General features: G+C 40.2%; 1 protein-coding gene across 2 annotated transcripts in view; it reads right to left on the minus strand.

Annotated features, from left to right (window-relative positions):
* Positions 1 to 25,605, minus strand: part of ano8b (anoctamin 8b) — a 43,265-nt gene that overhangs the window by 5,892 nt on the left and 11,768 nt on the right. The window contains exons 2-17 of one of the 2 annotated variants that reach the window (XM_079244799.1): positions 14,610 to 14,720; positions 13,123 to 13,255; positions 8,618 to 8,756; positions 8,433 to 8,529; positions 8,183 to 8,299; positions 6,796 to 6,923; positions 6,531 to 6,692; positions 6,284 to 6,436; positions 5,377 to 5,503; positions 5,185 to 5,240; positions 5,009 to 5,083; positions 2,814 to 3,061; positions 2,337 to 2,496; positions 1,864 to 2,259; positions 359 to 550; positions 46 to 177 (exon numbers count right to left, since the gene is read on the minus strand). In XM_079244799.1, coding sequence (XP_079100925.1) covers positions 46 to 177; positions 359 to 550; positions 1,864 to 2,259; positions 2,337 to 2,496; positions 2,814 to 3,061; positions 5,009 to 5,083; positions 5,185 to 5,240; positions 5,377 to 5,503; positions 6,284 to 6,436; positions 6,531 to 6,692; positions 6,796 to 6,923; positions 8,183 to 8,299; positions 8,433 to 8,529; positions 8,618 to 8,756; positions 13,123 to 13,255; positions 14,610 to 14,720 — 2,426 coding nt within the window. The remainder of the gene's footprint in view (positions 1 to 45; positions 178 to 358; positions 551 to 1,863; positions 2,260 to 2,336; positions 2,497 to 2,813; positions 3,062 to 5,008; positions 5,084 to 5,184; positions 5,241 to 5,376; positions 5,504 to 6,283; positions 6,437 to 6,530; positions 6,693 to 6,795; positions 6,924 to 8,182; positions 8,300 to 8,432; positions 8,530 to 8,617; positions 8,757 to 13,122; positions 13,256 to 14,609; positions 14,721 to 25,605) is intronic. The other variant, XM_079244800.1, reaches the window with a different exon arrangement.

Genomic DNA, 25,605 nt, shown 5'->3' on the forward strand with positions numbered 1-25,605 from the left:
TACTCTGATTACTTCAGACTGACATATAGGAGAAAGCTGTGGTACCTCAAGAATGACAATGGAGATGATGGCCATCTCAGGGCTGAGCCATGGAAAGAGGCGTTGTAGCTGACCACACTGACCAATCAGGTAACAGTTCACTATGATGGCGATCAGGCCCATGGCTTCCATCGCAGTCTGCCAGAGAGGAAAAAACATGTGTACCACAGCTGATGTTACCACAGTTTAGGAAGTTCAAAAATATATTCAGTTTTCAAACCTTGTGCTTTTACACCATATGGCAATATCACTACAATATTCTAAACATCCTTTTAATCAAGTAAATAACCTGATAAAAAGTAAAAGTAAAGCGTCTTACCTGCCACTGGCCGATGCTCTCTACGCGGGCTCCAAATGGCCTCTGTAGCCCAGTGCACAACTTGAAAGCATCACTGCGGATCTCAATGATGTTGTTTATGAGAGCACACATGGCAGCCAGAGGAAAGGCGGAGGAGAAGAGCACCACGTAGCCGAACTGGACAAACATCTCTTGATAGTCCTGGAAGGTGTCCTGAGTGGGGACATGGAGGAGCATTAAGTCAGTTTTGTTTTGTTTTTTTTAACCTTTTTATGAGCAGAGGTACATTGTTTACATTGAAAAGAACAAAGAGCACACTACAAAGTGAAAATAATGGAAAATGAAACTCTGTCGCCAATATTAACAATATGAAGTTGTTCTTGTCAAAATATCTTAATAAGAATCTGATAAAACACAAAAACGATCGTTCATATTTCTACTCCCTCGGTGTGAAACACACAGCTGTGTTTTAAACCAATCAGGTGATGTTGGATCAATTACTGTGGCACACCTGACGATCTCTCAAGTTCAAGTTCAGATTTATTTATATAGCACATTTTTACAGCAGCAGCTGCCCAAAGTGCTGAACAATAAAACAACAAACAACATCACTCCACAGTTCAAACCTGGAATTAAAAACATAAAAAGTAAAAGTAAAAATTAAAAAACACAAAGGACATACTCAGGTTTGATTAAAAGCCAGTGCTTTTTAAGAACAGATTTAAGAACAGACATAAAACTGGAGACAGATTGGGCAGCTCTGACATGGTCGGGGAGGCTATTCCATCATTTTGGAGCAGCGACAGAGAAAGCTGTGTCACCCCTGCACTTCAGTCTGGTTATTGGGACCTCAAGTAAGAGTTGTGAAGAGGACATCAAAGTCCTGGCCGGAGCATGCACAGCTCTGATAAATATGAGGGAGCCAAACCATTTAAGGCTTTAAAAACAATTAATAAAATCTTGTAGCGAGTCCTAAAGCTAACTGTTTTCGAGGCACGCGATTGGTTGAAAAACACTGCAATAAGCCACAGCTCCAAACTGTCTGAATATTAGTGTTCACTGTTGTTCAAATCAAATCGAAGGTTTTTGCTCTCTGTGGCCATCACATGGCTATTAAAGCCTTTTGGACCTCACAAAGTATTGATCATATCAGATTAGAAACATTAAAACATAAAGCTTAAAAATGCTTGATTCATATTTCAGAGTGTCATATATGAAACCAGGTATTTTTTATGAAATTCCAGTTGTAAAGGCTGTAAATGGACATCTTATGTGAGTTTTAGATTTAAATAAAGCTTGAGTTTGACTGCCAGAAGACACTAAACAGATGCTGCAAGTGGTCAGGTCCTTTACAAGCTAAAGTGTCAAGTTTTCAAGAGTTTACCAACACTTGAACCAACTAGCACTTTTTTTTATGAGTGGCAGATTATAAATTCCTGCATCAGCCTTATTAAAACCACCCAGGTTAAGTTAAGTTAAACTAGTTACTGTGCGGGTTTGGATTAGTTTAAATAAAAAGTCCTCACAGCGTATGTCTGCATGCAGCTCTCCATCTCAGCCTGAGTAAGTGTTGTAGTCTCTCTCTCTTCAGGCGGATCCATCCATGACTCCCTTTTGGTTTTAGGCTCAACCCTTTCTGCGCTCCGGCCTCGTTTCCTGTGACGCAGTGATGTGCTGCTCTCAGGTCCAGAGGGTAGCGAGGCACTGCTGCCAGCAGCAGAGGCAGGAGCAGCAGCAGCACTGCTCTCCTCATTCCCACCCCCTCCTGAGTCTTTCACATCATGGATTCCATTATCGTCGTCGTCATCGCACATTTCAAACACAGACGCCGGGTCCATTCCTTTTTCCACCATGGTGGGGCTCCCTTCTTCCAGGAAACTGCTTTCCATGGGCGGTCCACTACAGGCTGGCCTTCTGTCCACCTTGATGAGAACAACTGTTGTTACCATATTTACTGTCTGCGGCAGAAAGACACGACGGACGTCAGACATTACTGCACCTTTTCTATGAAGCTGACTTTCCTCAACTTCAAACCGCAGTCAATCAAACTCTCCTCCTCCGTCTCCCCTTCACTGAACCTCCCGCTGTCGGCTTCGTCCCTCTCACCTCCCTCCTCTTCATCAGGCACTCCACATCCACCATTCAAACACTTCTTCTCCCTGCGAGGAATTAAAGGGACAGTAAGAAGTCAGACAAGCTGTGTGTTTTAACCACTCTGCAGAGCTCTGATGATTTATTTACTCAATGTCTAACCAGCATGAATCATAATGGAGTGTGGCACACGAACACGGCAGAGGAAGATCAAGTGGTTCTCTATTTGAAGCCACCTGGTCTTGTTTGTAGGCTGATACTGAGACAGTTAATATGATCATTGCAGGTATTTTTTATTCATCTAGCCTTCTTTGTAGTTACAAGTCCTAAACCACATTATTATTTAATTTCTTCACATTCAGATCTGGATTTTAAATGCTGTGACCTTCGTTCTGCCTGTCCCAGTCCAGGCCTGGTGCCCCTCAGTCCAGGTCCCGGCATGGTCTGGTCAGCAGGAGAGGCCTGGGCTTTTCCAGCTGCCAACCGGGCATATTTTAGTAGCACTGAGAGCAGCAGGTCCCACACAGCTCTCAATGTGAGCTCCCCTAGCTTGTGGCGCTCATACAGGTAAGGCTGCAGCACCTCCTTCACGTTTTGAAGGAACTGGCGAATGATGAGTAGAGTGGCCAGCATCTGACAAGGAAAGGACAACAGTCACCAAACTGAGAGAAGTCAGCAGAAACTATGAGAACATTTATAAGGAATACCCCAGAAAAATGCAGTCAGAGCGAGAAGTTAGACAAAAAGCTGCAGGGTATAACAGAGACTTTCACAAACAGAAGGAGACACCTTGCAGGAAATGCATCAAATAAATACAAAGACAGTTAAATATGTGGATTAAATCTCAATATAATCATAAAAATCGGTCTGTGACTGATCTGTGTCCAGAAGTACAACATTTTGTTAAGATGGAAAAAAAAAAAAACTGCTGGGAACAGATTTGAGTTTTCAGCTCCACCTTTTTAAGTTTTTATGACTGTTTAAACAGCAAACAGCTTATTGGTTGCACGTAAAAACCGTGAGACCAGTGACTGATAAGACCAGAGCTCATGCAAATTTCATACAGCAGTCAAGTTCTGGATGTGTTATTTGGAATAACTCTGAAGTCAACCAGTTTTGTGCAGAGAAATATGCTCAAGTGGTGTTTATAACTGCATGGGAACATGGCAGCAAAATGATATAAATGCTGATTTTCATAAACTCTATCTGGTTTTACTGGAATAACGTTTTCTGATAATAACTACCACTAAGTAAAGTTTATGTTGAAGCTTCTAGAAATCTCAGCAAAAAGTACAAAAAAGACAAACTATGAAAGAAAACGAAGAAGTAATGTTTTCATATTTCCTGTTTAAAAACAGAAAACATTTTCAAAGAACTGCATCGTCTCACAGTTTTCAGGCTTTAACCTGAATCCAGTTGTCTCTAATTTAAACATCACTGACTTACAGTAAATGTGGTTGCTGCAAGCTGCAGAATGCAAACACAAAACCACAAGGAAGTCCGAACAAATACGAACTTTTCGTTTACCAGAAACTGAAAAAGGAAAATATTTGTTTCCCACAACCGAGTTAAACATACTGTCACAACACAGCATAAACCATAAGCTTGCACTGAAGTCAGTTGGTTAGTTAATTAGAAGCTAATTAAAGAACTAAATGGATATTTTCTCATGCTCTTACCAAATGTTACACTTCAGTGTAAAAGGTAGCTTTTGCAAATATCTGGAGAATCTGGGCCATACCAGTAAGACAAAGAAAAACGATCAAGTCTGGAAGTTAGCAGACAATCCTAGTGAGGTGCCACTCCAGCTGAGAGTGCAAAGGAAGCTGACAGACTGTGAGAAGAAGTATGAGGAAAATGATTCACACATGCAGCACAGAAGGAAAAGACCGAAAACCCACAAGGCCTTCGCATATCTAAAGAAACAAATATGCAAAATCCCAAAAACAATCTTCAGAAAATATAAACAAAATGCAGGCAAGGTGTCCCAAAGTGGAAGAGCATTTTTTAATCAATTCATCAATCAATGATAAATAAAAAAAACATGTTTCAAACAATCTCACTTTATGTTCTGTCAGCTACAAAGACAGCAGCCTCCAAAATATAGAGTGTAGGAAGAACAGCTGTACAGCCGTCACCAGACCAGCAACAGGCAAACCAGAACACACAAACAGGCTGGCCGTTCAGTATCTGATAGCGATGTGGCATGCAGAGGAGCGACAAATGAACCTTTAATCCAAACCAGAGAGGCTTAACAGGAATCATACTTTGGACCTGAGCAAAGCCCTGAAGAACCAGGGAACAGAGACCACAAACATCTGGATCTTGCAGATGAGAAAAGGCAGCAAATTGACCTGGACCTGCCGCTGCAGACTCCGTAACAGAGACAACACCAGCAGCATCTTTCACAAATGGACAAATGGATGGATGTGTGGGTAAATGGGCATGGAAACCGTTGCAAGTAAGCAAAGAGCAAAGGATTTAGGAACACAGCACTGGTACTACACATTTTATGAACCATAAAAGTTACCGAAACAAATTTATGACACAAAAATAAACATTAGAAACAGTGTTTCTCACCTCCTTCAGGCGCTCCATGTCTTTGAGGTAGAATCCAATGTAAAAAAGGCTGAGATAAGAATTTACAAACTGAAACTGCAAATGACAGAAATGCGACATGTCACTGAGAAGACAATGCATGAAAAGAACAAAAGAACATTTTAGAAAAGTATGAATGAATGAGAAACTTTACTCACAAGAACCATTTTGATGATGAGATTTTTCTCATAGGCACTCTGGAGTCTATAGTTTTCTGTGGAAACAATTACAAGTGATTACTAAAGAGGTTTTAGAAGAGCTACAAAGAATACTGAGGAATTGCAGATGATTATTTTTATTTTTCCGGCTTTGATAATCCATTTGGATCAATCCTGGAGCTCGACTCTCACCCATGTCATTGAGCCAGCAGGCGATTTTCCTGTACACCTCGTCACATGCAGTCACAGTGATAGCTAGCATGATTTTGGGGATGAAGCGAGCTAGTCGAGGCATTTCCTTGATCCCCATCACAAACTCCTGAAGAGACACAAATGCAAGATTTTACTGGTAAATCCCGTGGAAAACAACCAGTGCATTCATGCATTTGGACCAAACATGTTCAAGATAAAACAAAACTATACTTCTGAATTGTTTTTGTATTTGCAGTTACAGTTGTGCTCATATTTATTCATACCCTTTCATTAAAGAAGGAAAAAAAACAGCTGCCTGTGAAATAAGCTGAAATTGACTAAAGTAATAATAAATACAAATTTTTATGAAAATCATTACATTATTTTCTAATTCTGGTTCAATAGAAATATTTTTTAGAAAACAAATAAGATAATTAATAACTTATTACATCACTCATCAACTAATATTTAGTTGAACAATCCTTGAATGTTTCCGCTCCAGTCAGGTGTTCTCTGTTCCTCTCAGTCAGACTTCTGCACCTGTTGACAGGTATTTTGTCCCACTGTTCAACAGAAAAGTGCTCTAATTTGTCCAGGACCAATTTGTTTGTTTGTTTGTTTTTCTTTCTTCAACTCAATTAAATAAAAAAAACAGTGTCTTATATTACTAAATGATATTTTTGCAAATTTTTAGTTATTGTTCCTTTTTTAAGTCTCAAGTTATTTGAGTGACTGTTGTAAATTCAGCCTTTTCTTTAATGAAAGGGGATGATTACATATGAGCACAACTGTAAATTTCCACAAAATAAAAAAAAACTCTGAATGCTGTAAAAAGCAGATTTCTGCTGCATTCAGAAATCCTGGGAAATAAAAATAAAAAAAACCCAGAAGTAACCAGCTGGCTTACCTGCAGCTCAAAGCAGATGAGCATGACCAGGAAGACGAAGCAGAGACAGAGGACACAGATGGGGAGGCTGACCAGCCACCGGAACACACGCCTCCGCCATGGAGGATAGTAGAATTCCTCACATCCTGTGATAGGACTGTAGCGTTTGATGCCCTGCACACACAAGCATGAAGCATGAAGCATCATGAAAGAGAGGAGAGAGGAAGACAGACAGTTGGAGAAGCAGCAGAGCTTTAGCTCCTCTCACCCGGAACTGAGGCCGCGGTTCCTCCAGGGACTCCGCAGGCGTGTCCAGAGTTCCCCACTTGTATGCCAGCTCTGCGCCCCTCCTCTTCCACCGCTCCAGAAACAGAGTGGCCCACACCACATTGAACAGTGCGAATACCACGCAGCAGATGTCACGGCTTGTCTGCGACACCCCAAAAACAAACATGCAAAAGTGTCTACCCCATGATGACGTCGTGGCATTGTTTCTTTTAAATCATTTAGGCCATAAAATGCTCTCTTCTCACCTGATCTGACTCAGTGAGCATCCAAAGCACGAAGCCAATCACAGCAGGATATAACATAGAAGTAGTGTAGAAACCCAGCCATGCGAAATACATGGCAATCTTCACCCCAAAGTAGTCACAGATATCATCTAGAAATGGTACAAAATATTAACACCATGTGACACTGGCAGTAAGAGACAAAGTAAGTCAATGTTTATTTATACAGAGCTTTTCAAGACAAAAACCACAAAGCACTTCACAACAAAACACCAAAACTTTAAAACAACATAAGACATTAAGGTTAAAAACATAGAAACAAATAAAACCAAGTAAAAGCAAGATTAAAAAGAAGTGTCGTAAGCTGCTTTTTAAAGGAAATCACTGACTCAGTCGATCTCAGGCTGAGAGGAAAGGAGCTCCACACAGACTGCTGCAAAGTATGTCAGCAGACCCTGGTCAGCAGATCTCAGGGATGGGCTGGGAACATATGGCTTTAAAGGTGGAGTATGTAAGATTTTCAATATTTTAAAAAAAATAACTAAAAAAATAACTACAATCATAATTAGATTTTAATAACGCATCAAATATGGACAGACTGGAACCTACATGTTCAAAAAACTATCTAATTATGATTGTAGTTATTTTATTAGTTAATTTTTTTTTAAAAAATATTGAAAATCTTACATACTCCACCTTTAAAGCTGGGGTAGGTAATGTCGGGGAGCTAGCAAGATGTGAAAGTAGCACCGTGTCTTGGCTCCTCCCCCTCTGGTTTTGCGCCTTGTGTGATCCAAAGCTTTTTTCTTACCTCCCCCAAGGAGGTTATGATTTTACCACCGTTCATCTGTTTGTGTTCAAGATAAAACCCGTCCATAACTTATTTAAATTTTCAGGAGTTGTTTGAAATGTGAAAAGAAAAAACTGGTTTAATTTTGGTGGTGATCCGGATCACCGTTTGGATCCAGGAACATTTTAAATGCTGTGGCAGAGGTTTGCGCTCTCCAAGTGCTTTTCTAGTTCGCAGCTTTTTCTACCAATTATTTTCTTTTTCTCAGCTGTTTAGCAGTAAACTGAGGGGTCTAACTATATTTCTTATTGTCTGTGATTTAAAAATGTACAGACCACTATCAGGACGAGGAACCACTTCACAGCTTTAGAAGGTCCCTAATAAATCCAGGTGATTTGTCATGTCGGGCTCTATAAGTTCAAACCAGGATTTTCTCTGTAAGTGATGGGGAATCAGTGCAGCTGGGTCAGTAGCGGAGTGACAGGGGTGAATTTGGTGATATACTAAGTACCCTTTCAGCTGCATTCTGGACAACCTGAAGACAGCGATTTGTAAAATGTACTTCCTTTTTGTGTGTTGTGTTTGTGTAAGAATAATGCAACCAGCATGCAAGTAACTGACCTAAAGGCTGTTTCTCACAAACAGCCTGGACCCAAGACTTCATCAGCTGACTCAGGATCCTCTGCTCATGGAGAGGAAACACCTGGTGGATCACACCTCTCGCACTCAGCTCTGGGACTGCACACAAACAGTAAGAAGCATATAATTATCATCATTATAACAAAACCAGCCAAAGGATTGCTGGCACAACTGGTCAGGGATGTGGCCATGGATTAACAAAGACAAATATCTTGTAAAGGATGCTGCGTACTGATTGGCTGGTCCTCTAAGAAGCTGATATTATGAAGAGCTTCTCCATGTTTGGCACGTAGATTGTCCAGCCAGTATTTAATGATGCTTTGCCTCTCCTGCAACAACATGAGGAGCAAGTCAGAAACACCCACATGAGCGCATGCTGCATGTGTGTGTGTGTGTGTGTGTGTGTTTCACACCGACCTGTGAGGTGAAGAAGCACAGCTCACTCTCAATGTTCTCGTAGATGTAGTCCTCTTCACACGAGAAGTTTCGCGTTCCACCACCGAACTCGGGTTTCACCGCCTTCCTCAGTCCCATTTCCTCAGCTCCGCGCAGCAAACTGCATCAACATCAACCGTTTTTACAGCTTCTCGCTTAGTTCTAATTTCTAATACGTGGCGTGACTCTGCCGTATAGAAATTTGACCTCAATCTGTTCTGATTACAACTCCCTTTGTTACCCACAGCCCACACACCCCAGAACACACACATCCCGATGACCCTCAAGCTGTTGTATTCTGCAGGTTTTATAAAGCAACGTGTAGGCGGAGAGAGCAGCTCTGAGACTGTTTGCATAGTAACAGCAAAAGTTTTTTCCTTTTTTTACCCCTCTGCTGAGAAAAATAAACATTAGTTCTTGTCATTTAAACTACATTTTAGGCAAAACATGTTGAGTAAATAAAGAGTTTTTAATTGGGGGGAAATTATTATTCCTTGTTTAACCCAAAATGGTTTTCTCATTTTGAACATTTTCAATGTCCTCCAGATGATAGACAGACAGTAACTGTGTGTTTTCTGCAGATGTTTCAACCCAGAATTTCATCCCATTTATCCCATACATCTGATCACAGCTAGCTTGTCTATTTCGTGTCAATTTGTTCTGGTGTCGTGGTTGTCAAATCAGATGACTCAAGAATTTATGTCCAATGTCTCCGGAGACATTGCTGCTGGAAAGATCTTCATTCCACAGACTTACAGCACAGGGGAGAGAAAGTTTATCACCAAGACACACCTGAGTGTCTGTGTATGAATGTCTATTCTAAAGCATTAAAAACATAAATAAGCCATCAAAATTAAGTACATTAAGGAGACTTTTTTTTTTTTTTACTCTAATCAGCAACTTACCAACACTTAAGTGTCTGGGTCAAAATGACCCCCAACATCATCTTAATATACAAACACTACACAGATGTTCGACTACACATCAAAGTCTCCAAATTTCACTCAAAAGTTCATGAGCCCAGAAGAGGAAAAGTCACAAATTTTCATGAAGAAAAAGAAAAGTTAACCAGTAGTTTGTTCATCACAAAAACTGAACTGGGTCAAATTGACCCCTAACATAATATAAAGGTTAAGTTTTTTTCAGCAATACATTCCGGTTTTCTTCCTTTTTTTTTTTTCTTTTTTTTTTTTTAAATGAACTTGATTGGACTTTGCAGGAAATACAAAACCCCACTTTCTACTCTCACAAACTTTAACAAGTGATTTTCATGGTTATTTTAGTGAGCTAAAGACGAAACCGAATGTTTAACTACATGAATAAAATCTAGTAGACTGACTGTTTTCCATGTTATGAAGACATGATGGCACACACAAAAAGCTGCAGCAGTTCCACCTTTTTTACCCTCTCCTGACTTAAAGCTTATTACTCTTACTCATCATCCCTTTTCCAGCTACGCTGTTCTGTTTACTCCATATTCAGTCTTCATCCCCCTTCTTCTTCCTCCCCAACCCTCTCCATCCCATCACTCATCTCTCCCGTCCTTCCCAGTGGCCTTGTACTGATATTGCTATAATAATGCAGCGCCACACCCTCAGCTCCCTGCAGGCCAACGACTCACTCAGCTCTCACATCTACATGTACATACAGTCTACACACACGCATATGGGAGCACAGCTTAGGTGGGCTTGTAATATCCATCTATCGTGCAGCTGTAAGCACTTGGAGGTGGGGGTACAGTGAAGCGCGGACAGCAACATGATGGATTACAGCCGAATATGAAGTGTAAGCTTCTGTATCACTGGAGAGAAAACTGCTTTTGTGTGCATCGTTACGGTAAAGGTCTCTGCTGAGTTAAAAAATATAAATAATAAAACAAGGTTGTACCTATTCAAACTAGCTGTTTATTACACTTCAAGGTCTTATCAGGCTCGTGTAGCTCCTGCTACGGCCTGGAATCTAAATGAGATTTCCTTTCTCTTACTTAATGGAAAAGTTTTTGCTTTTTACACGCTCTCTTGCCAAATGCAAGCGGCCTGAGTGTAGAGATGCGGTCAAAAGTAATCTGTGGACAGAGTTAACCTTGTTAAAGAGCAGAACACTGCTGAGGGAAAGCACCGCTTCTAAGGTTTATGCTAATTTAGCAAATATCTATCAGACATAATGCATAATAATGAAACTCAGCAGCACCGAACGGCAGTCTGTAAAGTGCCCAGTCAGAGCTGAGGAGGGAGTAACGGATGGTGGGTCAGGAAAGAAAAAAGAACAAGGATATTTGGGAAAGGCTTGATAAGTTGGATTTGCCTTGAAAAGAATTCATTTCTCCCTGAAAATAAAAGAAAACAGCCTCATTTTCAAGCTGTTTAGTTCCCTTTGGCGTGCAAAGAACCATCCTCTTCCAAACAGAGATGGGAAAAACAGTATAAGTTCAGCTAATAAAACAATCCAACATGTGGTTGATGAAACATCTGTACAGAACCAGAAAACATGGACAGAAAAGGGGAAATAACGGCTAACACCTTTAGCATGCTAATGGAAAAACTGTCCAAGGTGAAGCGAAGTTGATGGAATATTTTCTGGGTTATCATTTCAATCTCATAAAATGTAGGACAAGCTACCAAACAGAAGGTGTGCAAGCGTCTGTGTGCACAGAGTGACTGGGTCACACAGCAATTAGTTACTGAGCATGTCATTTAAAGCCCACTGGCACACATTCAGAAAGCACTTTATCCATCCACTCACCATATTATCTTTCCTCACATCTCCCTTCTTCCTATTCTGCCTCAATCCTCTTCAGCAGCATGTCTCTTATTTTATTTCCTTCATCTTTCCCTTACCTCCTTTCTTTCTCCCCATCGGTCTGCTCGCAACCCTCTCATGGGCAAATGGTTTTGTTTGAGAGGCACATTGTTAAAGGTACAGTCAGCCAACAAAGCTCCACTTTAGTCAGGAGGAGAAACGGGGAACGGAGAAGCGGCCACCTTGACGGCTTGGACTGTATTTCTCAGGGTCCGTACATCAAAGTCAGGGCCAGGATTAAAATGACCCTGGCATCATCCCCAGTATTCCTTAAAGGCTTTGTCTTAAAACAAAAGTCAGCCCCAGGCAGCATACTCATAAAGTAAAAACAATCCTAACAAAGTGGCTGGACTATAAACTTTCAGCTAAACTTTAATTAGGCTGCAGCATTGCAGCTAGAAGCAGAGGAGTAACTCTGACTGGTTCATGGTGATTCACCACGTACGAGCTGACCTGCTGCGCCTACTACCGCTGCAGCTGAGTGTATAACCATGACAAACGAAGGTTTTCCTCCACACCAAATGCAGAACAGCAGAGATATTTTTGTTTGATTCTTCTTTTTAAACTCAAACCCCAGTTTAAAAATAACACCTCAACCTGGAGGAAGATATGATGTATTGTATTAATCATAAGCAGTTTTGCTTATTTCTGTCTCTATAGAGGACTGTAGCTTCTTACTGGTGATGATGTGATTAATGCAAACAGTGACAGGACTGCTGATCTCGCTCACGCAAACAGAAGGGACACAAAAAATCAAGAGCTTTTTCCTGCATGAATGAACAGAATATCAAATTATATAACAGCTTCCTCCCATAACTGGAAGGAATTCAGTCAATTAAGTTAAACACTTTATTTTTTGGCATTAACCCTTTATAGGGCACTTAATGAAATACCTTGAAATTAGAAATTTTGACCTAAAACTGTCCTGTATGTACCAAACCCTTCATTCTGTTGTTACATTAACAAAAAAATAAAAAAAATAGTTTCATGCTGAATACGAATGAAAATGAAGTGGTCAAAAATAGTCACTTGCCCCATAAAGGGTTAATATGCTTTTGTGATAAGATGAGAAGGTTTCCATAACTCTTTACTGCAACGAAGCTCTTACAAGGATTTTTTTTAAGCTTAGCTTCACCAAAAGTAATTTTTTCTACAAACAAATGTCTGAGATTGACATGAATTAATTATTACCTCTGGAAGAGCTCGGCCAGCTTGTGCTGCGTTGAGCAAAGCTCGTTTTTTCATGATTTTCTCTCATCTCCATTTTTTTCCAGCTGGCGCTCGCATATAAACGGACAACAATGAGCCCATTTCAAAACCGCCTCACCACTTCACTTCTCCAACCCAACAAACCCTCGGCATGCCAGTGAAATGCCACTTTTGATTTATTCATCACATGTTTGAACCATTTATTGAGAAAAAAAATTAATTATGATATTTTGGGCCTTTTTCAGTTTTTCATGTTACTGTCTGACATCTAATTAGCAGAACAAAGGCGGCGTTATCTGACATTTAGGGAAAACTATTATTATATCATCATTTGTAAGAAATAGATTATGATTGAACTGAAACACCAAACAGAAGTGCTAATCACTGCAGCAGCCATGTTAAAGAACGAGCAGACATAAAAGATGAAAGAGGGAAAACAAGTATAGATGATCTTTTAACAGACTGGATGGATTTCTTACTTTTCATATGTAGCGGTGATGAAGAATGCGTAGACTCTGGTGTGCTTATGATGTCGGATTTGGATGATGAGCTCTGGGATTCCCAGCCGGATGTGGTTCAGTAGCCATAGTAATGTGTGGTCATCTGTAGTGTCTATGGCGGGAAATGAAAGATAAAAATACAGTTTCGGACACCTACGCATCACTTTATGCAGGATCAGCAGGGCACTCCCACAGTCCATTACTATTTATTCCTAAGCTACAGCTAGATGTTAAAAAGAACTTTTCTTTTACTTTGCCTCCTTCTGCTGTAAATACTAAACACCACTGAGGGAAATAAACTCTTCTGCATTTCTCTTTACCTGCAGAAAGACAAAGTTAAATTACAGTTTTACACAAATTTTTAATGAAACAATGGATATAATACATTTTACATTTTGTGAGGCTGCAGCGAATAAAGGAGAATCCATGTAGAAGATGTTTTATTTGGCAAAAAAGATTTGTTATCATAATACACACATGTTTACATGGATGTATATTAAATTGTTTATGCTGCTACATTTGTGGGAAACAATATCTGAGGGTACTATTAAAGTAAATGTAAATTAGATCATTATGTGTTGTTATTGTCGCCCAACCCAACATTTTATTCTGTTTGTTGTTGAGCCCTGCACACACCCCAGTTTCTGCGGAGGATGCGAGTGTGTGTATTACTGGCTATATTATCAGATAACCTCAGTCTAAATAACAATAGTTGTACTGGTGCATCCAAAATTCATAACTGTGAGATTCATAGCTGGAAATCTCATGTTTCCCCATTTAAACTAAGAAACTGTGTCCAATTAACAAATTAAAAGCCCACTTCTGAATAAAATATTGTCCAATTTAAATATAAACAATGCCTTAGACATGCATACTGACTCTTCTGTTTCCTTTCTGACATCAGGTAACTCCCATATTCCTGTCTACAAAGAATAAATAAACAAATAAATAAAAAATAAATAAATAAGATTTTGCAGGGGCTGCACGGTGGCGCAGTGGTTAGCACAGTGGCCTCACAGCAAGAAAGTCACTGGTTCGATCCTTGGCTGGTTTGGTCAGTGGCCTTTCTGTGTGGAGTTTGCATGTTCTCCCCGTGTATGCGTGGGTTCTCTCCGGGTACTCCAGCTTCCTCCCACCATCCAAACACATGCATGATAGGTTAATTGGTTACTCTAAATTGTCCCTAGGAGTGAGTGTGAGTGTGAGCGTGGTTGTTCGTCTCTCTGTGTGGCCCTGCGATGGACTGGCGAGCTGTCCAGGGTGTACCCTGCCTGTCGCCCAAAGCCAGCTGGGATAGGCTCCAGCTTCCCCGCGACCCTGAACTGGAATAAGCGGTTTGGAAAATGAATGAATGAATGATTTTGCAGTAGAGTCAAGAGGGCAGCAGATGCTCCTGTTTATTGAGTGTTTTCAGACACATCCTGTAGAAAACAAAAACATCTGTGGGTGTCTTTTGAGTTTCTGACCTGCAAATGTCATGAGGACATCACAGTTCTCCGTGGGCACCGTTTTCATCCAGGACTTATGAGACATGATGTGTCTCCCGGCCTGCAGAAGTCGCTTTCCAAACAACTTATCTGAAAGACAAGAGACAGTAAGGGATGAGTGGGGGTGGGAGGGGGATCACCGTTTTAGTGTAAAGAGCAGTGACATTTCTAACATTTTTATCAAACCCCCTCAAAAAGCTCTTACCCCTGCTGTCTCAACACACATACACAAAGAGACACACAAACACAAACTAAATTGTCCTTCTCAACGGGACAGATTTAAATGTCACGCCTCTTTGCTTCACAACACGACACAGACAGAAATAATCCTGGCCTGCCAAGACCACAGGCTACAAATTGCACTGTTTGAATTGTGTCTCTTTCTCATACACAACGATCAAATGAAAGCTGCAGTTGTGTGTCAAAATGATACGTTCTTATGGTGAGGGATATTTAACACTTAAATGATGAAAGATTTCTCTGCAAGGTTTACAGTGTTACACGCCAACACCTCTGTGATGACGATTCAGCCTGGGTTGAGCTCAGGAGCAGAATAACTGAAGTCTGCAGCACGCAAACGCAGCTGTACTGTGGCCACGCAGTAATGCAACATTACAACAGCCACTTCAACGCAGCAGTCTGCGGGAAAGAAAGAGCTCAGCACATATTTCTGCTGCTGTGGATACTATAACGCCGTGGAAGAATACATTTTAAAACTTCATCTTTACTCTGACACGTCCTTCATCAATCCCTGACCCTGCAGAGCTCATGTTCCCCCTGATACGGCGGTGCAAATAGCTTAAACACCAACCAGTGTCAGCCCAGACCCAGCTCAGCTGTCAGAGAACAGTTTGTGGAAGCTATTTACCCGCTCCTGAATAATAATGACAGCAGCCTGGAGAGAATGCCCATCCTTCAGCAGCTCTGTGATCCCAGAGATGAGGGCTGTCAGATGAGCTGGAAACTGGGGCACTTTCCAGAAATCACACACAGCCATGTTCAGCATCACAATGTTCATCATATCATGTACTTCTTGGTTATCTTTCTGTTTAATGTATGTAAATTGAGATGAGACATAAAGTCAAATACTCCGTATTATTCCACACAGGATGTTGTCGAGTGTCTTCTCACTTCGGTTATTTCTGAAACTCTTAAAGTGAATGCACACTGACTCAGTGACAGGCCATAAATATCACCACTATCAGAATGATGCTGTAAATCACGCAGTATCCATCAGGAGCAGAGCCAACAAACACCAGGGATATAAAAACACACTTCTAAGTGTGTACTTCTACTTCCTGGAACTGTGGAGCTTGACCTTTCTAAGATGATATACCCTGATCAGTCAGAACATTACAGCCAGCCAAATACTGGGTGGGTCTTCCTCATGCCACCAGTCACAGCATGGACAAAGACAATCTGAGGGTATCCTGGAGTTTCTGACACCGGGCCATTAGCAACAGAACATTTATGTCTTGAGGGCTATCCTGGCGAAACAAGATGAGCAGTGTTGGTTACTTCGCTGTCAGTGGTTTAAATGCTGTCACTGATTGCTTTGCAGTGGGAACATGCAGAACTGAACTAACATCCAGCATAAAGCTGCTGCACAGACCAACTCCATTTAAGCCAACAAGCCAGTATTTTGCCTTTTGGCATTAAAATTAGGTCTGTAGGCTTAGCCTAGTTTCTACCTAATGGGATTAATGTTTTGGCTTTCTGTGCTTTATACCATTATCCCCAACTTTGTTTCCAGTCACAAACAGGAACTTGTGACTGGAAACGATCATCTCCTGCTGGATCCAGTTGTAAGATAAACATGGGCCCAAACTAAGCAACTAGCTGGCAAACACAGCTGATTATTCAAGCAACTTAAAGCAACATCGGAGAAGTCTGTGTACCTTTAAATAAAGTCAGAAGCAGATTTATAAAGTACACCAACATTCATAAGGTACATCTCTTGGTCTGAAACAGTCCTGGAGAGCCCAGAGGCCACCGTGAAACTGCAGTTCATAGGCTTGGTTTTCAGCCTGGCACGCAGCATTTTGCTTTGTGGCAACACCTCGTACCAATAATGACACAAGACACGAAAAACTACCTACAAACGAAGAGAGCCCACACAAAATTAGGAAAAAGAGAAACATTTTTAAAAAAAAACCATAAACATTAAATGTTTTACTAATGAAGGAAGCTTCCTGAGACAAAGAGACAAATCAGGATGCAAGATGGACGTAAAAGGATCCTTGTAACTACTCATCTGGTAAATGATAATCGATTAGCTCGCCAACAGCAGGTGCATGGTCATAATCATGAAAAAACTGATCGAGATGACCATTTCTCCCTCCGAGCTGTGTCGGCTGTGAATCAGGAGCTTGGACCTTTTTCTTTTTTTCTTTTTTTTAATTCCTATAAAATAAAAACAAAACCTTTAGACGAATTCCACAGCTAATCTCTGATTAGCTGTTAATTATGTTTTGATCAGAGCTAGAAACATAATCACAATTGGGGATTTAATAAATGTATTAATATAATCATAAGAGAGCCAGAGACCAAAACACTGCCACCCTGTAGCGGTACTTTTTGGTCCAACCATTTCTTTATCTTTACTTTTTTACTTTCAGAGGTAAAAGAGGCATCTTATCTTTTAGGGATGGAGGATTAGTGATAATCTATCCACCAAAAATAAGCCCCAAAACCCCGGCTGAATGGCTAGATGGCCGATACTGTCTGATCCCTAAAGGAAAACTGACTCTTTACTGTTGTAAAATGTAGTCGTGCCAAGATGGGTAACTGGTACTGGGCCAAACTACTTTCTCAAAAGCTTTGTGAAAACCATAAACATGACATGGGGCTGCATGGTGGCATAGTGGTTAGCACTTTGGCCTCACAGCAAGAAGGTTGCTGGTTTGATCCTCGGCCGGTGCGAGGCTTGGACAGTGGCCTCTCTGTGTGGAGTTTGCATGTTCTCCCTAGGTACTCCGGCTTCCTCCCACCATCCAAAGACATGCATGTTAGGTTGATTGGTTACTCTAAGTTGCCTATAGGAGGGAGTGTGAGTTTTTGTCTCTGTGTGACCCTGCGATGGACTGGCGAGCTGCCTTTCGCCCAAAGACTGCTGGGATAGGCTCCAGCTTCCTTAATCGGACAAAGTGTTTTGGATAATGAATGAATGATAAACGTGACATAAAAGGAAGTGTTCATCAAAAACACATCTGAAAATTAAACCTAATGTGGACATATGTCTGCTGCATTAGAAAAGAAGAGACCAGCAGTCTTTTTGGTCTAATTAGTTTTAATTTGTCATTTTTCTGTTCCTGTCATTTGAAAATTCCAGATGAAAATAAATCAGAGCCACAGAACAAAGGCTTGTCACAGCCAGCAATTACTCAGCATAGCAGTGAATCTGTGCATGTAATTGCCACAATTCTTTCACTTAAGTGACTGACAATTTAGGCATTAATTTCAACTGTTTCTAAGATAATTGTCAACTAAAATGTCCTGATGGCAAGCCTTTAAGCTTCACACACAGACTATATATCAGAATTGATCTTCGCTCTCCTTAAAATTTTGCAAAATATATATCCTGTACCAGAGGAGGGTGTTTACTGTCAACATAAATCCAAAAATTGGTGTGAAAAACTTTTATTTGCAGAGAATTTCACTTTGAGATGGCATTACTATTTAAAGAATCTCTCAAGTACTTACAAAGCGACTGGGACATCTTATTCCACGTCTCTTTTCCCCTCCGCAGAACATTTTCTAGCATCGGAACAAGTCAGACAGGAAACAGCATGGTGTTTTTCACTTTTCACTGTCTACTGGAACCACCAAGATTAAAAAGTGACTGGTCGCTTAGCTGTGGTTGAACTGAAACGCTGCAGGCGCTGCTGCAACATGACAGCAATTCTAATGAGTCCTGCATTCATCGCTGAGGGCAACACACACACACACACACACACACACACACACATAAATGCACACTCCTGGAACAGCCGACAGATTGGTTTCAACACAACTACAAAGCTTCAATTTATGCACCCAGTTGTGAGCATGTGCCCAAACACTCTGCATACATTTATGCATGTTTGTTAGTTTAACATTAACATTGTTTAAAGCAATGCTCATCAAGGTGCTGCTGCCCCGAGGAGGCCTGTCTGGCAGGTCTGAGTGTGTATGCATGTTTTTATGCTATGCAATGTGTGACTTAAGGAATAATTTAACTGAAACTGCACACCTGAGACCATGCCCAGCTAACCTGGAGTTAAATCCTTTTGGATTAAATACAATTACAACATCAGAAAAGAATGATGTCAAAGGGGAAAAGTTCAATGAGGAACAGGTGATTCAACAGAGCAAAGTTTAAAAGCTGCGCACTAAAATGACCATCTGGGGTCAACAGAAACTAAAATCAAAGTGGATATTCAGCTAAATTTACAATTAATCATCATATTTAACTTCTGTGTTTAAGTCCATTTTATCGACTCCAGTGGAACTAATTTGCTTTATCTTATGTCTGTGTGTGTGTGTGTGTGTGTGTGTGTGTGTGTGTGTGTGTGTGTGTGTGTGTGTGTGTGTGTGTACTTAATTAGTATTGGCAGCTTTCACGTAATTTTACCTCATTAAAGTTAAAATTAAAAATGATATCTACCTGTAGGGATGATAAATGTTATTCGTTTTAAAAGTGTAAACTGCTTTTTTTTTTAAAAATCCCATCAATCCTTGTAATGACAATAAATTAAATGTAAATGAAAATATGATCCCTGGAATCATTTATTTGAATAGTTTCTTAGTCTGAGGTCCCTTTTGGCTCGGTAACAGAAACCAGGTCACTGCAGAGCGGTTCACACCAGGACTGGCGGTGATGCAGATAGAGCCGGTATTCCTCGCAGCCAGATGACTGTTTCAGGGTTGACGCTTATCAGACAGCAGCCAGGCAGGAATAGGACTCAGGGAGTCTGCCTGTGATCTGAGCCGCTCTGAAGCATTTCTGTGTGATGTTAATATGTGTGAACTGTGTGTCTGTGCGTGTATTTGTCTATGTGAGTGTGTGTACACGTGTGTGTGTGTCAGCTTGTAACATGAAGTTCCAGATTAATTGAGCACAAGTCAGTTTTCTAGAGACGCACTAAAATGAAGGTCACACGCACTTTAAGAAAGCTGATGATGCGTTCACTGTCCTAACCGGTGGTGAGAGGATGGTGATAACAGGCTGGTCTTTACGCTCGACTGAAGCAGCTTTATTAGTCATCACAATGATTATCCTCGTTACTCTGCGAGCCAGAGGTTATTGCATCTGCTAGACTTTCACCATCTTTTATTAAAGTCATTTTATTCATCTTTCTTATATGAATATGTATTTTCAACTATTAATAAAGCTCAGTTTAGCTGATGTTTTTTTTTAAAGCCATTTCAGGGGAATTCATGAAGAAGCCTTAAGATTTCATCTACAGTAAAAACTCCTGTTGAAGAGGAAGAATCAGACTCAAGTAAGATGACCTTGTGACTTAACTGGTTGGGGGACAAATGTATGAGTGTACAAGTAGGTGTTTTTAGTTCAAAGCCATTTCATCATAATGTGTGTTTATAACGAAGGCCAGTGAAACCAGGCAACGGTTACAGTCCACCCAGGTCATCTAATGAAGCTGCAGTCTTTGTCTTGATATATAAGGAAGGGGAAATGATTTTATTTATTTATCTAAGTATCTAATCTCCTTTTAGCGTGTTTCTACTAGGCTGTTTTTTATTGACTACACAGACAAAAACAACTGAAACCAATTCGTGAATCGGACCATTTTACAGCTGTGTCCATTTCACACATACATGAGAAATTTGCCTCTTATCTCGCTGTGTCCTACATAGAACTTCTGTTTAATACAATGTACATGGAACTAACGCGTTTACTTTTCTATTTAAAGTCCAGTTTTAAGTGGACTAAAATAATAAATGTTTATTCTGCTCATACTGAAATCTGTTTTCCAGCAACACCTGTGAGGTTTGAGAGTTCTTGTTTAATACTAGAGTTCTGTATTGCCACACACCTGTTATAACACGTTGTAGTGATCACCTCCTCCTTCAGTATATACATATAGTATCGGGTTTCCTTTCAACAGCGACATGGCGTGGTCCCTCTGTGTTTGCTATGGCTGCATTTCAATCTGTTAGTCATTTGTTGTTTGTGTGTGTGTGTGTGTGTGTGTTTTGGGATTTTGTTGGATTTCCTACCTAGCAACAGTTTCTGTTTGTAAGTTAGTGATGAATGTTTATTTTAGTTGTTTACCTCCTGCCTCCTGCATATGAGTCTAGTTTTGGGTCTTTCTCATACAAATCGAGTTGTGTAAGTGAGTTCATGCTTCATTATCGTCTAAGCACTTTTCTCATAATAAATTAAAAATTCAAATAATGTTTGATGAAAAATGCTTGAATTAATATTGGAAGCTTATCTATTTATTTATTTTACCCATAAAGGATTAGGATTGTTGAGTCACCATCCTGCATGTTAATTTACTGTTTGATCACACTCACTCTCACTCGATAAAATACACAATATGTAAGTTTAGTTCCTTTTATTTTCAGACATAAAAGCAAAAACACTTGAAAAAATAAAATAAAAAAAAAACAAATAAATAAGAATAACAAAAGAAGAACCTAAGTAAATTATTAAGTAAAATGTATTCTTAACTTGTGTCTACCTGTGATAATAATAACTAAAGAGTTGTTACTGCTAATCAGCTAATCTTCTCAAATACCGTATGTACTCGACATCATTTCAATTTAGTTAATCTCTTTTTGAAACATAAAGTAGGTTCACTTCACTCATCCGAGACTGAAGATTTAAACTTTAGAGTGCGACACTAGATGATCTTCCTCTTGACAAAACCTATTTTTTCTGTCAACTGTCCGAAATGATTGTATGTATGATGAAAAAAAAGCTGAGATGTGTGAGACTACTACAGAAATGTCAGAATGAAGATATGTTACTGTGTCAGAATAAATTCACCCAGAATACAGTACAAAGTATAAATGGTTGTCTCCTACCTATGAAGGAAAAGTATACTACCTACTACTAAAAGCTAAAAATGTTAACCTGAGCCGCTTTACATGTATTTCAATAGAGATTCGATACAGGTGAACATCTAAGGAGCCCATCAGACATCAATGCTCAGAGTAAGGCAAATAAAAGGATGCCCCCCACAAATTCATCTTAGAAACAATATAAAGATCCAGAAATACAGAACCCTATAATATGTCATAATCGCCTTCATCTTCATTTAAACCACCAGAACCAGTCAGAGGAGAAGACAGCAGAGATGCATTTTAGCTAAAATAATAGTTTTGACAACAAAAGATCAAAATTAAGACATAATTTAAGAATCAGTGATTTTTTTTTTTTTACTACTCTTTGGCTGCTAGGTCACAGTTTGTGTCACAGTGATGAGACAGACATCTTCATCATGAGATTCTCTTCTTCCATGTGACACATTGTGTGATTTGCTCTGAACTGGACAGGGCTGTCCTCATGGACTTCTTACAGTCACATTTATTTTCTTAGGGTTTGATTAGTGTTTTATTTAGACGCAATTGTTGGTAAAGTGTCGTCGCGGAGTTTCTTCCTGTCATTTTGTTTTGTTTCATGTTAGGTTTGGTGCCTCCTGTAGTGTGCAAAGATGTTTTTGTACTGCATGTATTTCATGCCGCCTCACATACCGGGGGTCTCCTTTAGAATTCATTTTGCCAAATGTGTTTGACAAAAGGGTGCATATCTGTTGAGCTTAGGGGAATGGCGTAGAATTTTACAGCAGATGTCTATTTTCACGTTAAACTTTTCACGACAGGCACATTGATTATGTAATGGAAGCAGAAAGGCTGACCGGACTCCCAGCAGAAGCTCGGTGAGGACAGTGAAGATTAAGAGAAGCAGAAAAATGTATTCCATTGTCACATCTTCCAAGTGTGACTAAAACAAATGACCCTATTATAGTAGAATGATTACATCAGTAAGTAGGACAGAGAGCATAATCAGGTTCTAACACCTCCCAGTTTCCTTTAATGTGATTCTGTGCAGACGAGTCCGCACACGGCCCCACATTTCACCGCTTAGATCCAGACTTTCCAACCTCTTTCAGACAAACAAAACCCAGATGCAAATACATACAGACACCCAGACAGGAATGACAGAGACAACCGCGTACAGTTACTTCTAAACAGGGGCGACTTAAGAAACCTTTTCATGCAGCAGAAATATGAATAAAACATGAGTCTGTTCCACCTGTGAAGGTAATGCGAATCAAGCTGTGGATTCTGTATTTGCTGCTTGCATGACCAGAGGAAGGAAATGCAAACGATAACCTCCCTTCTTCTGCCCCCACCCCCCCTCCTTTCTGCAACTGTACGACTGACTCACTTTATTGCTCGCTACAGGTCACCTCGCTGGTCCCCCTAAATGCAAGGTTCACAGACAGCCTGAATACATTTACATATATATCAAATCCACAGACAAACCGATTCCACACTGCATTCCTCTTTTCACTCGCCGCTCTACATGCAGATGTGTCCCTCTGCTCAACAACACAACCCTCTGCCTCTCTTTGCACTTTATTTATCTTGTCACTACCATCTCTGTTTCCAAATCCTCTCACTTTGTCCCTTCCAGGCAAAATCTACCAGCCCCTCTCCGTGCTTTTTACCCCCATCTCTTTCTCCTGCCTTCACACTTAGCCAGGCTGCCTCAAGAGCTATTTGTCATCATTGTGTATGTAGAACTTTTATGGATAATGCTTTCAAACTAAAATAGAAGAAAGTAGAAAATGGAGTATGCTTGATTTCAGTACAAACTATTCTCGTTTAACACACCGGGTTGTTCCAGTGGTGAAGTGCTGCCCAGCATGCTTGTTGCAAACCGCTTTGTTTCTTCCATTAGCTGATGCATTACCCCCAATGCCTTTACATTACTGTAAACAAAGGGGATTGTGCTGTTTTTCCAAGCAGAGACAGGCAGGCAGGTTCGATATTTGCAGTGATTTTTGAGAGAGAAAAACAAACATTGTGGGCTTCAAATCTGTAAACTGTAAAAATAATCTTGTTGCATCAAATAGTCACAATGAAATAAACACATTCAAATAGCTGAAGACATGAAAATACCAGACATATCTGGCTGAAATATGATTTTTATAACTGTATGGTTATTTATATTATAATTTAAATGAGATGTCTGTATGTGTTTCTGAAGTGACCTGCATGTGCAGCATCTCAAATGCAACGCGCTGTGTTCATGAGCCTAAATATGGATGCAACACATGTTGCCGTGTGTTTATCAACTTTGATCTGTTGAGCAATCAGAGCCAATAAAACTATGGCATGAAATCATTTCCTCTGTTTTACATTTGATCTTTCCACATCCCATCTCCTTCGGTGGAGAATTGTGATGTTATCTCACAGAAATAACATAAAAGTTGGATGAAATGTGACATGACCATGTAGTTACTTTGAAAAAACATCAGATAGCCTATATATCCCATTTAGTACCGAATATTAAAAGTCAGATATATATACACACATGGGCAAAAACAGCTGGTTTTGCCTGCAGTGTGACTGTAGCCATAGCAAAACATCTGGCTCTAAAAACTCAGGCTGTCAACTAACTGAGCACAGTTTAGTCCTGCAGACACCACGGTATAGTTAGTTACCCCAAACTAAAACATGAAGCTGTTGGTGGCACAAGAAAAAAAAATTGACAATTTCCAAAGTGTTTAGTCCTGTATAAGTTAAATAACTTCAAGTCTTGAAATCATAGGTTATTGAGTGCTATTCTTTACCAAAATGGCCGAATAACAAACAAGTGAAGAGATGTTTTACTGAGGATACCTGTTCTGTCACAAAGAGCCTGTGGGTGATGTAGCGGAGATAAGAATTTCCTTTGGATGACAGAAAAGAGGGAGGTGTCGGTTACACCTTCGTGACAAATGGGATGAAGATGTCAATGTTCTTGGATGTCAGGACTCTGGTTTCCTCATTAACATCGGCAAGAAGGATAATAGCGACTCGTCCTTGGCTTCAAAATAACAATGATTGCATGGGACACTGGAGGCGCCCTTGGCTTCGAGCCAAGAGGTCAAAGCAAGAGCATGTCGGAAGAGAAGAGCTGTAACGCTCACACAGCAGAATAGTTTTAGTATCACTTTTCCTCCATCCCATTTTCTTTCTCTCCTTTTGCATCACTTATCACATCTACTCCCACTTAGCCTCACAATATCTGCCTCCTTCGCTTCTCACCGTTTCCCGTCTGCCAAGTAGGCTAATTGGTGGTTCTTTCTAGGTTGGCTGGTAAATTTGAATGAGCCACCGCAGTAAAAAAAAAAAAAAAAAAAAAAAAAGCAAAGAAGGGCAGATTGAGCTGTCATAGGTGTTATGAAGCTGGGGTTAAATGAGGAAAATAATGTCATGAGCAATTCAGTCAGGTAATAATGGCGAAAAGCCGACATTTTTCACAACCCATTAGTGCAGAGTACTTCTTCACACAACTACAGACTAGTTATCTAACTGGCTGAAATGAACATTGTCAAGGGAGGAGGGGGGTTATGAATGATGAATGAGGGAATGGTGCAGATGAATATAGAGAAATGAATAGCAGCCTTTGTGCAGCAAACAGATCTCCTTGTTTAGCAGTGGGTACCGCCAATGTCAAAAAAAGACATTCTGATGAACACAGAACAAATGGACATGAATTGCACTCTGAAACAATGCAAACACACACAAACTGGCGAGTTAAGAGTCAGTTCAGTGGCACATTTAACATGGACCTACTGGTTTGTTAGTTCTAATAAAGATGGCTAAAATATATTGAGACAAAGTAGATTTTACTATTTCACCCTCAGCTGAAAGTAAGTATGAAACAGGAGCCAGCAAGACAAATAACATTTAGCCTAGAGTTATCATGTGACACGTAGGTTACTAAAGTTTGCTTTGGAGGTGTTGAAATATG

Source organism: Telmatherina bonti (genome assembly GCF_933228915.1).
Source record: "Telmatherina bonti genome assembly, chromosome: 8".
NCBI lineage: Eukaryota > Metazoa > Chordata > Actinopteri > Atheriniformes > Telmatherinidae > Telmatherina > Telmatherina bonti.